Here is a 14,096-nt window from a genome sequence, read left to right on the forward strand (position 1 = left end):
TCTTTGTATACTGAATGTTCTTGGACAGATATTTAATCAATGTTTTGTCCGCGGAATGATCCAAAAACAAACTGTAGTACAGCCCATTGAGACTGTAAGACTATCCCTCACAGCCTCGTTGTCATTTCCAAAGATGGCGCTAGCGTGAATAAGGTCTATTGGCATTATTTAGAATTCACCATGTACACTTAACTGTGATACTGTGATAAAGGAAAACTAACTAGTATGATTTCCATCTTTTAATTATTAAAGGAATGTTCTGGTTGCAATACAAATTAAGCTCAATCAAAAGCATTTGTGGCATAATGTTGATTACTTAAAAATGTATTTTGACTTGTTCCTCCTTTAAAAAAAAAAAAAAAAGAGCAAAAATGGAGGTAACAGTGAGGCACATAAAATGGAAGTAAACGGGGCTAATTTTTTGAATGCTAAAATACCCTTTTCAAAAGTGTTGCCACAAGACATAAAGGATATGCGTGTAAACATGATTTTAGTGAGATAAAATCATATATAAACCTTTTCTCTGTAAAGTTATAGCCAATTTTACAACTTCGTTACCATGACGTCCCTAAAACCTTAAAATGACTGTAGAAATGACAATTTAAAATTTACAGCTCAAATAATACACAAGTTTTAACAGAAGAATTAATACAAGTGCCTTTATAAAATTATAAGCTTTGCGATTCTGTGTTTAAACCCTCCAAAAATTGGCCACATTCACTTTCACTGTCCCCAATTACTTCCATTGTAAGTGCCTCACTGTAACATCGATTTTGCTTTCAGAATTATTTTTTGTGGTAATTAACATTATGCCACAAATGCTGTCGATTGAGCTTAAATTGTATCAAACCCGAAACATTCCTTTGAAATATTAAGATATACAGTGCTGTATTATGGGTATATTAAAACATACTGCAAACTATTTGAATGGTGAGGTTGAACCTTGATCATTTGATTCCCTTTTGTGCTGGTGGCCAAGTGGTTATAAAAGTCTAGCAATCTCTTACCTTGGCTTTCAATTCAAACTCTTTATATTCTTGCAGTAAATCTTCATTTTCCAAAAGTGATGAACCCAGCTGATTGTTTTCCAAGAACAAACCAGTATTTTCCTTAAACCATTGTGTTACCTGTTTAAAAGCACATATTGCACAGTAAGATACAAAGTGAAAATGCTTATTTTGCATTTTTCTTATTCAAAACTTTTTTTAATTAGAATAAAATTATCAGTATTACAAGTTGAGTGAAAAGTTGAACTGAAAATGTACATGATTTTCAGAATTTTTTAGCATTATTTATCTCCCTCTTTTGCTTTAATGGCATCATGCACTCAAGCTGGCATGGCCTCCTGATGATCCATGTTATCCAGCATGATTTGTGAATGTACCAAAGAGCATCTTGTGTGCATAAATGGAAGCAAGGAAATCTAACCTTTTGCTCAAAAGAGTTAACATGATCAGTGTAACAAATCTGATCTTGAAATAGAGCAGAATCTATAAAGTATTTCTTCTTTATTTTGTGTTATAACTTTTAAAATAAAAAATTATGTTTATTTACAGGTTTAAATGAAAAAAAAAAAATCCAATGTATTACAATGTATACAATAAATATTCACCTTAGACTTTTGGACACCACTGTGTAAAAATTATTATAGCATCACCCCAGCCAAAGACTGTGAGACTGTCCATTAAAATGCACAGGGGATGAATAGTCAAAATAAGTGCAATTCACTGTGACTTTAAATGCATTTCAAGACTTCAACATTTAATAATACTTTACATTTATAACAGAGAGAATGACTGGTGTTTTATAGTATACATTTCAAATGAACATTTTGTAAAAGAAAGCTACATCATTACCCTTTAATGGCCGCAGTAAGTAGTTTTCCACAGAGCTTGGATCAAAAGCAAGCATGTGCCCTTTGTCCCCTCTCAGCATGCTAAGCATGTTGGCAAGTTATTTTAGTGTGTCATTTTTATAAAGGCTGCCGGTCATCAACGTGTTTTCACAGAGCGCCTGTGACCATACTTGAAAAACATTTACCATGTGAGAGTTTGTAAAATCTAAAGTGTACACACAAAAAGACACTTACGCAAATAATGACTCCCACTATGAATACCCCATATTTTTCATATCATATTTAATTACCAAGCTATTCAATACACAATTTGTATTTAGATCTGTAAGGTTTGATTTGGCGGAATATTTCAGGCTTTCATTATTCATCCTCGCATGTAGGCTATATGTCATTACTTTTTCTCTGCCAAAGCGACTTACTTTCTGTTCCTGTTGCTCCCATTGGCATATGTGGTGGATCATTTCCAGCTCATGCTGTTGTCGTCTCATGCAGAGGTCTACTTGCCTGCGTCTGTCCTGCAGAATCTCCATTAAACCCTCAACCTTTCCACAGCTGTTCCAGGCCCCTTGAGGAGCTCTGCCATACTGCAGGGCCTGCTCAGATTGGAGATCCTTCAAAAACTCCAGCAACTCATGACTTTTATTCAATACCAGCATTGACTTCTCCAACATCCCTGGGGAAAGAGCACAAGTTTGTTTTTATGAACAATTATTTTGGTGTATTTGGTGTGTACAGTGTTCATAAATGATACAAAAGGGTCCATTCACATATACACGGTGCTGAGTAGTAACTGATTACATATAATCTGTATTACGTAATCAGATTGCGAAAATCAAGCACTTGTAATTGGATTCAATTACATTTTAAAGGGGGCCTAGGTAGCTCAGCAGGTAAAGTCACTGACTACCACACCTGGAGTCGCAAGTTCGAATCCATGGCGTGCTGAGTGACTCCAGTCAGGCTTCCTAAGCAACCAATTGGCACAGTTGCTAGGGTGGGTAGAGTCACGTTGGGTTAACCTCCTCATGGTCACTGTAATGTAGTTCTCGCTTTCAGTGGGGCATGTGGTGAGTAGTGTGTGGATGCCACGGAGAATAGCGTGAAGCCTCCACATGCACTGGGTCTCTGCAGTAACATGCTCAACAAGCCATGTGATAAAATGCGTGGATTGACTGTCTCTGACACAGAGGCAACTGAGATTCATCCTCTGCCACCCAGATTGAGGCAAGTCACTACACCACCACAAGGATTTAGAGCACATTGGGAACTGGGCATACCAAATTGGGAAGAAAAAAAAATTACATTTTAAAATACTCGTAATCGGACTACAGTTACTTTCTCATGGATTACATGATTATATGTTATCTGCAGTAAATTGTTCATTATATGGATTTTTTTATCTTTTAAAAATCTTTTACATAACTACTTCCATGCCTAACTACGATATAAAATATGTTCACTCTTTGAGTGTTTTTGGAAGAGAGGGGGAGGGTTGTCAAATTGCACACAAACCTGATACTCATCATAAGCCAGGTGTTGATGGAACGGTCTAAATCAGTGTTTGACCACTGGATGTACAGACCAAAATGTAATCTATCAGATTACGTCACTGATTGCAATTTTTGTAATGTAATTTGTAATCAGTACCCAATTACAATTCAGAAGTAATCTGCTCAGCACTGTACAAACAGTATTTGGAAAGACTGTGGGGATGATACCTCCACATTTTTGAAGCTAATTTAATTACCCTACATTCCACACTTACATGTAATTGATGATGTAAGCTTCCCAAAGGCCCTAAATCACCTGTGCCTGCATGGATCCTATCCATAAAACAATCTTGTTTGTTTTTCTTTTTCTCTATGCACTACGGTCAGCCCTAACTGAAGCTCACATCTGATATATATTTAAAGTTGACCCAAGACCCTAATTCAGCTGTGCCTGCATGGATCCTATCCATAACACAATCTTGTTAGTTTTTCTTTTCTTCTATACACTACGGACAGCCCTAACTGAAGCTCCTACCTGATATATATTTAAAGTTGACCAAAGTGCTATTGATAGGAAATGTAAATTCAAGATCTCATAGTAAATCTAATCTCTAATATGAATTAAAATAAATAAAGATATCAGAATAATTTGCTGGCGATGAATGTAGCTCATTTATCTGATATTACAGCACATTCAACTAGAAAAATGAAGACATGTCAAAAGAAATGTTGATGTTGCTTGGGATGAATGGATGGATGGACGGACGTACGGATGGTCGGAAAGATAGATAGAGAAACAGACAGAGTGATAAAGCAATAAATAGAATGATTGAACGATAGATAGACAGACAGACAGAGAATGACGGACGGACAGACAGACAGACAGACAGACAGAGCATTAAAGCGATATATGCAGTGCTGGGTGGATTACTTATGAATTGTAATCAGATACTGATTACAAATTACATGACAAAAATTCTATCAGTAATGTAATCTCTTAGATTACATTTTTGGGGTAATCTAATCCAATTACTTTTGGATTACTTTTTTGATTAATTTCAACCTAATTCTGCATGGTTTAATTGTTTAAGCAGTGCTTTTGTCCACAAATTCAGAAAAATAATCGCAAACATAAGGAAGTTTTCATATTTTCATGTTTTCCCCAATGATGCTGATAGAGATCTAGGCCCTCCATCAATGACAGACACAAATATGTTTGAGTTTAACAGGCATTTCTTATTGGAGTTTCTAAAATTATGGACAAGTTCCTGGGGCACATTAACACAAATGTGGTCATGCAATTTCACCATTTTACAAACGCCATCCATGTGTGGTAAGAGATCAGACCAGTTATATTTAGTTATTACTACACCAAAAGTGCATTCATATACATTTGTGAAGCGGACTTCAAAAGCAATTTAAGAACTAAAAGTAACTTTACAGCGCTAATCCAATTGAATATGAAATGACGTGTATTTGTGCATTTTGATGCGTTTGATGGACAAAACCCTTCCAAAGACATAGCGACACATGGTTATATTACACACAGAGTGATAATTCAAATAATAATTGAATTTTTTTTGTTTTTTTGAGTTGGTTAGATTTGCAGTGTAAAGTAAAAAAAAAACATGGAAACATACGTCTAAATGTTTCTTTTGATTTTAAGTAGAATCCTTCGCAGTTAACAGGATATTAACTTTTGGAAGCAGAGTTTACATTTCACAGTGATGTTTTTGCTCTGTGTCTCTGTGAAATTATCTATATTGATCCAGTAGTTACATGCTGAGGTAGACTGCTCCATCTTCACCTGACCGACAGACAGGCAGAGAGAACGACCGACAGACAGACAGACAGAGAGAGAGACCGTCTGACAGAACGGCTGACAGACAGAGAGAACGACTGAAAGATAGACAAAGAGACCGACAGACAGACAGACAGACAGACAGATAGACAGATAGACAGATAGATAGATAGATAGATACCTTACCTCTTCTAATAGTGCTGTGTGTCTGAAGCATTTCATTCATGTCGTCTGCAGAGGTAAGCTCCTGCCCAGCACTCTGAAAGTCCTCAGCTTCATCTATTTTGATGGCAAACTGTAATGGAAAAAGTTTGGACAACTCAGTGACTCGCAAGAGTGTTGTACTCTTGCCAGAAAAACATGAAATTGGTTAGATTTAGTCTTACCGTTCTTTTAGACTTATGCCACTGCCTATGAAAGAGCTAATATATACATTTGTGTTCATCTGTTGAAACACGTTTAATTCTTTCAACATGTGCTCGGAAGCACAGTGTGTGCTCTACATGGTGAATGACAATGCTTTAATTACATGCCACACGAATGATAGCTGCAACCTTCAACGGATACACACATGATCATAATGGTTTATTTGCACATCCATTGCTTTCTATATACTTCAATTTTTAGTCAAAACAGTAGAGATGACCAAGGTGATGAGTCATCTCCTTTAATCTATCATTTCTAACTGAACCATGAATTGCCAATGCAGATATAAAAGCGACAAACTCACCCTTCAGATCGTTCAAAATAACATTTTTAGTGGAGACAGATGTTTGGGTTAACAAAAACTGAACAAATATACAACATTGTATGTTCAGCCAGTATCAAATAGCACAGCATTTCCCAACTTTAAAGCTGGAATAACAAAAAACATCCATTCTATTTCTAAACAAGAATTTTTTTTTTTGTTTTTTTTTGTTTTTTTTTTGTACAGTATGGTGCAAACGCCGCAGAGCATTTAAAAACCTTCAGACACCCAAGCTTTGATTTTGATTATACAATTTCTTTTCTCCTTCTTGCATGTTTTAGAAAGCCACTAGTCATACGTATTTTGTTTTGGGGTGAATTTCGGTAAAATTGCAATGATGGATTTCACAAAATGACATCTCAAAATGTCACTACTGTCACAGTTATGCATGCAAGCACACAAGCTTTAGGTTTCTTGAGAAACCTTCCCAGCAAGCTAGTAGGCTGTCAAAGCAGTCCTCTTACACTCACATTTTCCTGATCCTGGTATATTTACGAATTAACCCCTGGTGTAATAATGGAAAATACATGTTTAGAAGACTACAGGCTACATTACTGTCTCTCTTGTCTTTCTCTATTACCTCCAGAGCACACTCAAAGAAATGGCAAGCCAAAATCAGGAGAGATCTCCTCTTCTCCAGGTGGGTCACTAGAATCTTCCAAGCCTTGCTGAGAGAGACAGCCATGGCCTCATACATCAGCTCCTCTCCTTTCTTCTCTTCTGCTGTTTTATCAGCCTCCTCCAGCAAAGCCCACACACCTCTTTCATTTTTCTGATAAATGAAAGACATTTTTTAATATATTAAAATTCAATTATTAGACATAACGGTGGTCTAATATATTGTTTATACACAGCTCTTTCTTTTTTTTTTTTATTTAATTAACTGTAAACAAGATTAAATCTTCAGAATTTGAAAGCTACCATACTGATTAGACATGTCTGGTTGGCAGATGCACATACTGTAGCTATATAATGAAGCATTCTGTAACATGTGAAGAGCCATTTTTTCTGTGGTTTTCTTGTTTGTTTTGATTGAAGTCTTGACTCTCAGTCCAGGGTCTATAGTTACTCTCTAGGCAGATAGTGGCTTTGATGTTCACCAATAGACAGTTTGAAACAGTCTGACAAGCCTTTTCACATTCACACACACAATCAGCTTCTAAAGCATGTAAATGTCTCTTCCAAATGTAAGTCTAGCTATTTGGGTCTAGCATTATTAAAGTGTACATAAATACTTAAGAAACTGTAAATTGTTTAACATCTGTTATGAATTTCTTTAAATTTAAAGACCTTCACATCCTTGATTCTTACCCCGCAAATCTCTTTATGATTCAGTTTTGATAGCATTAATTATAATTAAATCAGCCAATCAAACAGTAGATTTATAACAATCACATATCAAAGGCTCAGTTGAAAACATGTAGGGACCTTGACTGAGTGGTGGGTCTTAAATAGGCACGAATATCCAGGAGCTATAATGAGGCCTGCAACAATGGCAACAAAAAAAAAAAACATGGAATATCATAAATCATCTCTGCTTTGTTCTGGGAGAAGGATACTGAACTTAAGCTAGGGCACTAAAAGAACAGAAAACTATGGCATACGTATATTTTATACAGTGCTCTGGAAGACTGACTGAGCAGTCAGTTATTTTAAAATACCAGTTAAACTGTAGGGTAAAATTTAGGAGGAAAATTGGCTTTTTTTTCTGGTCACAAACTGTATATTTATTTTATTGAATAATGTTGGAGCAACATAATTTGTGTAAAAACAAAATAATAGCACAAGGCTGCTTTGATCAAAATTATGTTTTTTAAAAAAGGTGTTGAGTGGGCCTTTTATCCGACACCTGGGGTTAAGGGCCCACACACTTGGGGTAAAAGGCCTCCAGGGGCTTTATATTGATATCATGCACAGTAGATAGGGGAGAAATAGTTTTAGTACAAAATTAGTCAACTAATGCTAATTATTATGAGACAGCACAGCAACATAATATTGTAACGTGGTGGTGATCTTTTAGAAAAGAGGCTTAGGATCTAATCGCGACTTCTTTTAATGATAGCAAAGAAGAAGGTAATTCAATAAACATGGAAGAATACAACAGAACTAAATATATGCATCAACACTACAGCTTAACATAAGAACAAGAACTGACCATGAGTGAAGGAAACAAGATGGTATACAAGGTTGGGGAGTAACGGAATACATGTAACAGGATTACATATTTAAAATACAAAATATTAGTAACTGTATTCCACTACAGTTACAATTTATATCAATGGTAATTAGAATACAGTTACATTCAAAAAGTATTTTGATTACTGAAGAGATTACTTTGCATTTTATTGTCATTTGTTTCATTTAATATTTAGTGCTTTCAGATGGAAAACATTTATACATATAAATGATGCGATCCAAAGTGCATTTGAACAGCGGTGAAACACTTTCTTATGATGTGTTACATTCATACGAGCAGACAGAGAAGTAAGTTTGAAGTAAGTTTGGAGCAGAAGAAATAGAAATAAACCTTGTGTAAATTGTCAGCTTTACGCTACGCTAAAATGCTATTTCTAGCCATTTTACATGCACGTTACCAGGCACGATCATATTTTTTTATCAAGAAAATTCATGTTGGATCATAATTCCTTTTTTTCTAGTAAGACCTTTGATATTAGGGCAAAAATCGTATTCTTGGTAATAATTTTTGTATTGTTTTCCTGTAAAAATATCTAAAAATCCTTAAAACAAGATCAATTTGATTAATCTTGTTTTAGAAACAACACCGCATAAGATATTTAGGTTTTTCAGAGAATGTATTTTTAACATTTGTATTTTGTCTTACTGTACTGGCAGAGTTTTTATAGTCAAAACAAGTGAAAAAATCTACCAGTGCTGAAGAAGTAATCCAAAGTATTTAGAATACGTTACTGACCTTGAGTAATCTAACTAAATACATTACAAATTACATTTTACAGCATGTAATCTGTAGTGGAATACATTTCAAAAGTAACCCTCCCAACCCTGATGGTATATATACACAGATGAATAATGAGGGAACAGCTGTGAAAGATGGAGGGCAGGTGAGTGTAATCAAAAAGGTGCATACTGAGAAATATAGTCCATGAACAAGGGGAAAAACTAAACAAAACTGAAATGAAGGTGAGGGAAAAACACAAGGCAGTTCGTGAATATATATATATATATATATATATATATATATATATATATATATATATATATATATATATATATATAGTACCCCAAATACTATCCATTCACCTATTGGACAGTTATTGAAAAACTTTTGATTTAATCACCTTGAACAAAACTGAAAATGTATTTAAAGCTGCATTCAGTCATTTTTTCCCCATTAAAAAAGTTTGACTCCTAAAGAAATTAATTGTAATTTTGAGACATATGTATAAAATCTTGACCACTCACTTGAGATGAGGACTTTAGTCATATCAGTAACCTTATAAAAGCTGTTTTACTCTACATGGAGACGGTCCCCTGCCATTTTAGAATAACATGACCAACTGAATACTAATCGCTTAATCTCAGTAACCGTCTTGTTATTGGACAATTTCACTCTTGAATTAAATTAATTATGGCTGATTGTGATAGTGAATTTCTACAGTTGCATCTGTAACTGAAAACTATTGATTTTGAATGATGCTGAATCCACACCACTAGGTGTCCCTGTAAGTCCAAGATGACACAAGCAAAAAGTTACTGAGTGCACCTTTAATATATTGATTGAATATATGAATGGTGACCATAAAATATTTGATAGATTTTTAGAAGCTTTGAAGTTCCCTATTAAAAAAACATTAAAAAAAAAACATGAATTGAATATCAAGTTTGGAAGAACAAGGAACCGTAAGAGACACAAAGAGCTGGATGAGAGCAAAGTTGAGAGAAAAGAGGAATACATGTTACATTGTATATAAATATGTCAGCTAACTCGTCCATAAAAAAAGTAACTTGGATATGAGATGAATAATAGTATAAGGGATATTGTACAATTGACAGCTGGCTGTAGATTACCCTGCTTATTACAGAGCTATTTACCAAACAAATAAGTAAATGGACATGAAATATTGATTTGAGTTGAAATTATATTGTTCTGTGATAAGAAAGAGACAGTGGGATCTCCAGCAACAGCTGAATTCAACCTCCGGACTGTGTCTGAGTTCTGCTGATGTTTTTAATTGTGAAAATTGCCATCTAACTGCTCAGTATTCTGCTTATTAAGACTAACATTTTTCTTAGCAATAACTTTAAGATAATCTTCAGGTAAAATAATGTAATTTCATGTTCATTTTTTTTTATATTTTGAAAGTAGCCGTGTAAAAAGTAGGATAACGTACTGAGCCAGTAATTATTGCAAAAACCCCACTTGACATTGGGGTCCTGGGACCGGACTGACGAAACATTTTTAAGAATAAAATTCTTCCTAACAATCAAAAAATTATTTTTTCAATAAAAAAAAAAACAAAAAAAACAAAACAAAAATAATCACCAGCTGGCTATACATTATCTATTACATTTAAAACGACCTTATACCCATCAAGCATATGCCCGATAAAATAAAATAAATAATAATAAAAAATAAAAATCTTTTGTATTGCTTACCTTTAGTTTGGTAAGAAGCTGCTCGTGTTCATCAAGAAGCTTTTTGGTCTCATCCAGGTTGTTTCCGATCTCCAGGAGGTTGGGTTGCGCTTCAGTTAGTTGTAGCTGCACCAGTTCCCCACACTTTAATAAAACGCACACTTGTTAACATACAGGGGTGGTCAGGTTGGAAAGCTACACCTGCTGTGCATGCTTCTCATTTCATGCATTTCACAGACCGTATAAACACTAGAGAGGGGGTCCTCTCATGACAACCTCTGTCTTTTAAAGACATACGGCTGCTTTGTGTGAGGTACAGATCGAAATCTTGGTCCTCCACTGTCCAAAGAGCATTTTGATTTCAATGTAAAGTCCCCCGGTGAATTGCAATTAGCAAGTAAGGGGGCAGCCATTCTGAGGTTGAATGAAATGCTAAGAGCTGCTGCAGCTGCCGTAGGCTGTCTCATTTGATAAACAAATGGATAAAATACATTTTAAGGAATGTGGACTGAAGGCTATCTAATTATCTACTCTGTATATTTTAAGACCGCTCGTATTGTTTATTAAGCAGGCATGTGGTGGCCTGCAATACCAACATGCCATCAATTGCTTTGTCTATGAAGAAACATAGCCAGTTTAAAGGAATAGTTCACCCTCACATTGTCCCAAACCCGTATGCAGTTATATCTTTTCCACGGAACATGAGATATTTTGAAGTACATACACACTCTTCCATTCAGTGACAGAATCGTTTGTGACCATGGCTGTCACAATACTACTATAACAGTAGTCCACATAACAACTTCTGTCTTCTGAAGCCATACAGCAGCTTTGTGTGAGACACCGATCAAAATCTTGGTAGTTATTCAGTGAAAATCTTACCCTCCGCTGCAGCTCAAACACGTTATTCTCTATTCCACATACTGTATTGAAATTACCATGCCATGTTCAGTTATGACTCATGCGAGAAGCAATGACGGTTGGCATCAATGACATCAAACTGGTGCAACACATCTAAAGGGGCCATATCTGATTTGAATAGAAGTACAAAGAAGATTTATGGCCTCATGGGGAGGGAAAGATGTTCAGCAAATAATGACTTCACTTTTGATCTTTTCCTCACACAAAGCAACGTTATGGTTTCAGTGGACTCATATTATAGTCCATGAGTTGTATAGACCACATACGGTATATATGGTGTTTTAACAGTCAGGGTCAGTATGAGCTTGCAGTCGTTGACTGCAGAAGAGGAACATGTATATTCTTCAGATTTCTCCTTTTGTGTTCCAAGAATAAAAACAACAACATACTGGTTTGTAACGACATGAGGGTGAGCAAATAATGACAGAATTTAAATTTTATGGTGAACTAATCCTTTAAACAATCAGTCTTCTTGTATCAAGCGTGCATTAACAAAACTGTCTAAAATCTAGACAGGAGAGAAACTTATTCCAGAGACTAATAATTTAGACCAACAACAGTAGTTTGGACCATTACAGAGCTCCATGTTTTTCTCACAGCTGTTTTTGCTTCCCCATTAAGTCACTTAATGGAAAATTCACACTTCATGGACTTTTCTAATGGCAAAACAAATAGGTTTTATTGACTGCCCAAGCCAAGAGTCTGTTGAATAAGCAGCATTGTGTGTGCTTGTGTCATCACTGATGAGAACAATTTCTGTCAACAGCTTCAGTCACCATTTAACTTCATTGTATAGTATACAAAAAGATGTAATGAAAGTGAATGGTAACTGAGGCTGTCGGTCCCTAACATTGTACATAACATCTCCTTTTTTTGTACCATGGAAGTAATTCATAGGGGTTTGGGATGACATGAGGGTAAGTAAATGATAATAATTTTCAGTATATGAAAATATATATATATTTCAAAGTTATATAGTATTAGAAAAAAATATTTAGGACTTATATTTACATAAGTCACTAATCAAATGCAAGCAAAATGTTGACATTGACCATGTTAATTGCTTTGTGCAAAACGTCAGATTTCTTTGCTTCCATACTGCAGCACACAAATGATGCTCTTTCGAAAATTCTCAAATCATGCAGGACATCATGGATCATCAGGTTTTGCACAAACCTGCAGAGTTAATGCCAGGTCAAGTCCATGCTTTCATTAAAGCAAAAGGGCAAGCTACCAAACATTAAGAAATTTTGAAAGCCATGTATACTTTGCTATTCAACTTTTTACACAAACTGTTATGCTGATTATTTTTGACAAAATCTCCAATAAATTAGAAAAATGCAAAATACAAGAATTTTGATTTACCAAAGAATTATAATTTTATACCACATTGCCATTAACTCATTTTAAGACTTATCAAGGTAATAAGGCACACATGAAAATTAGGCTGTGCATAGTTACACAGTCCAGCAAGGTAGAACAGTTCAAACCCAAGTACCTTGAGCACTGCTACAACAATCTGAGAGTCCCCAGCCTCTACGGCCACAGTGCTGATTGTTGTTGTGGAAGTATGACCTCCAGCATCACCTTCACTGGACATCGTCCTCCACGTCCACACGTCCAATAATCAGAAAGGTCAAAACAAAGTTTGAGACGGGTTCTTGCTGTAATCAAGATCTTTCCCTCTCAAATCTATCCAAAACTCCACAACCGTCCCAGCAAACAGCTAAACCCAAACACAGTAAAGTCTCTACAGTGTCCACATCCAAACCAGATCTTCACTTGCCCTACAGGTAAACTTCTTGCAAACACTCAAGAAAGGTCTTTCAGCATAACTGGGTGCTTGCAGGCTCCACAGGGACCGCTAGCTTGAATGAACATTATGGTGCAAACACAGCCTGACTATGTTGACAGGGCAGAATGGGGCGTGTTAAAAATAGAAATATCCACTGGGTTTATCACACTGCGCCGAGAGCCATTTGACACACCCCCCTTGGTGGCTTTGGTCTATCTGTGTTTTCTCCCCTCCCCTTGGTCTTACTTTGCCAAACTTTTGCTTTGCATCACAACAAAAAATCTGAAACAATCATAGACTTTCCTTGGAACTCAAAAAGAGACCATAGGCAAAATATTAGTCTCAGTCACCATTTACTTTCATTGCTTATATATATATATATAAATATACACACTACCAGTCAAAAGTTTAGAAACACTTACTCATTCTTTATTATAATTTTTTTCACATTTTAGAATAATAGTAAAGTCATCAAAACAATGAAATAACATAAATGGAACTATGGGAATTAGGTTGTGACTAAACAAAATTCAAAATAAATCAAAACTGTGTTATATTTTAGCATCTTCAGAGTAGTCACCCTTTGCCTAGAATTTGCAGACATGTACTCTTGACATTTTCTCAACCAACTTCTTGAGGTATCACCCTGGGATGCTTTTTAAACAGTATTGAAGGAGCTCCCATCTATGTTGGGCACTTATTGGCTGCTTTTCTTTATTATATGGTCCAAGTCATCCATTTCGAAAACTTTTTTTTTTAATTAAAATTTTGTTTAATAAAGAAATAAATTAATATGGTGGCACAATTATATTTTTGCCTACAAAACTAATTTCAAACATTTAAGCATATGCCTTCAGATCAAAACATTTTTA

At 35.4% G+C, this 14,096-nt stretch overlaps 1 protein-coding gene across 2 annotated transcripts in view; it reads right to left on the reverse strand.

The window, feature by feature from the left end:
* Positions 1–13,285, reverse strand: part of LOC127447902 (coiled-coil domain-containing protein 141-like) — a 39,225-nt gene extending 25,940 nt beyond the window's left edge. For both annotated transcript variants that reach the window (XM_051710072.1, XM_051710071.1), the window contains exons 1-6: positions 12,928–13,285; positions 10,530–10,652; positions 6,475–6,666; positions 5,333–5,441; positions 2,275–2,528; positions 1,008–1,127 (exon numbers count right to left, since the gene is read on the reverse strand). In XM_051710072.1, the coding sequence (XP_051566032.1) occupies positions 1,008–1,127; positions 2,275–2,528; positions 5,333–5,441; positions 6,475–6,666; positions 10,530–10,652; positions 12,928–13,029 (900 nt within the window). In that variant the 5' untranslated portion in view covers positions 13,030–13,285. The remainder of the gene's footprint in view (positions 1–1,007; positions 1,128–2,274; positions 2,529–5,332; positions 5,442–6,474; positions 6,667–10,529; positions 10,653–12,927) is intronic.
* Between the last annotated feature and the right edge of the window lie 811 nt (positions 13,286–14,096).

The sequence above is a fragment of the Myxocyprinus asiaticus genome, chromosome 11 (assembly GCF_019703515.2).
Source record: "Myxocyprinus asiaticus isolate MX2 ecotype Aquarium Trade chromosome 11, UBuf_Myxa_2, whole genome shotgun sequence".
Taxonomy (NCBI): domain Eukaryota; kingdom Metazoa; phylum Chordata; class Actinopteri; order Cypriniformes; family Catostomidae; genus Myxocyprinus; species Myxocyprinus asiaticus.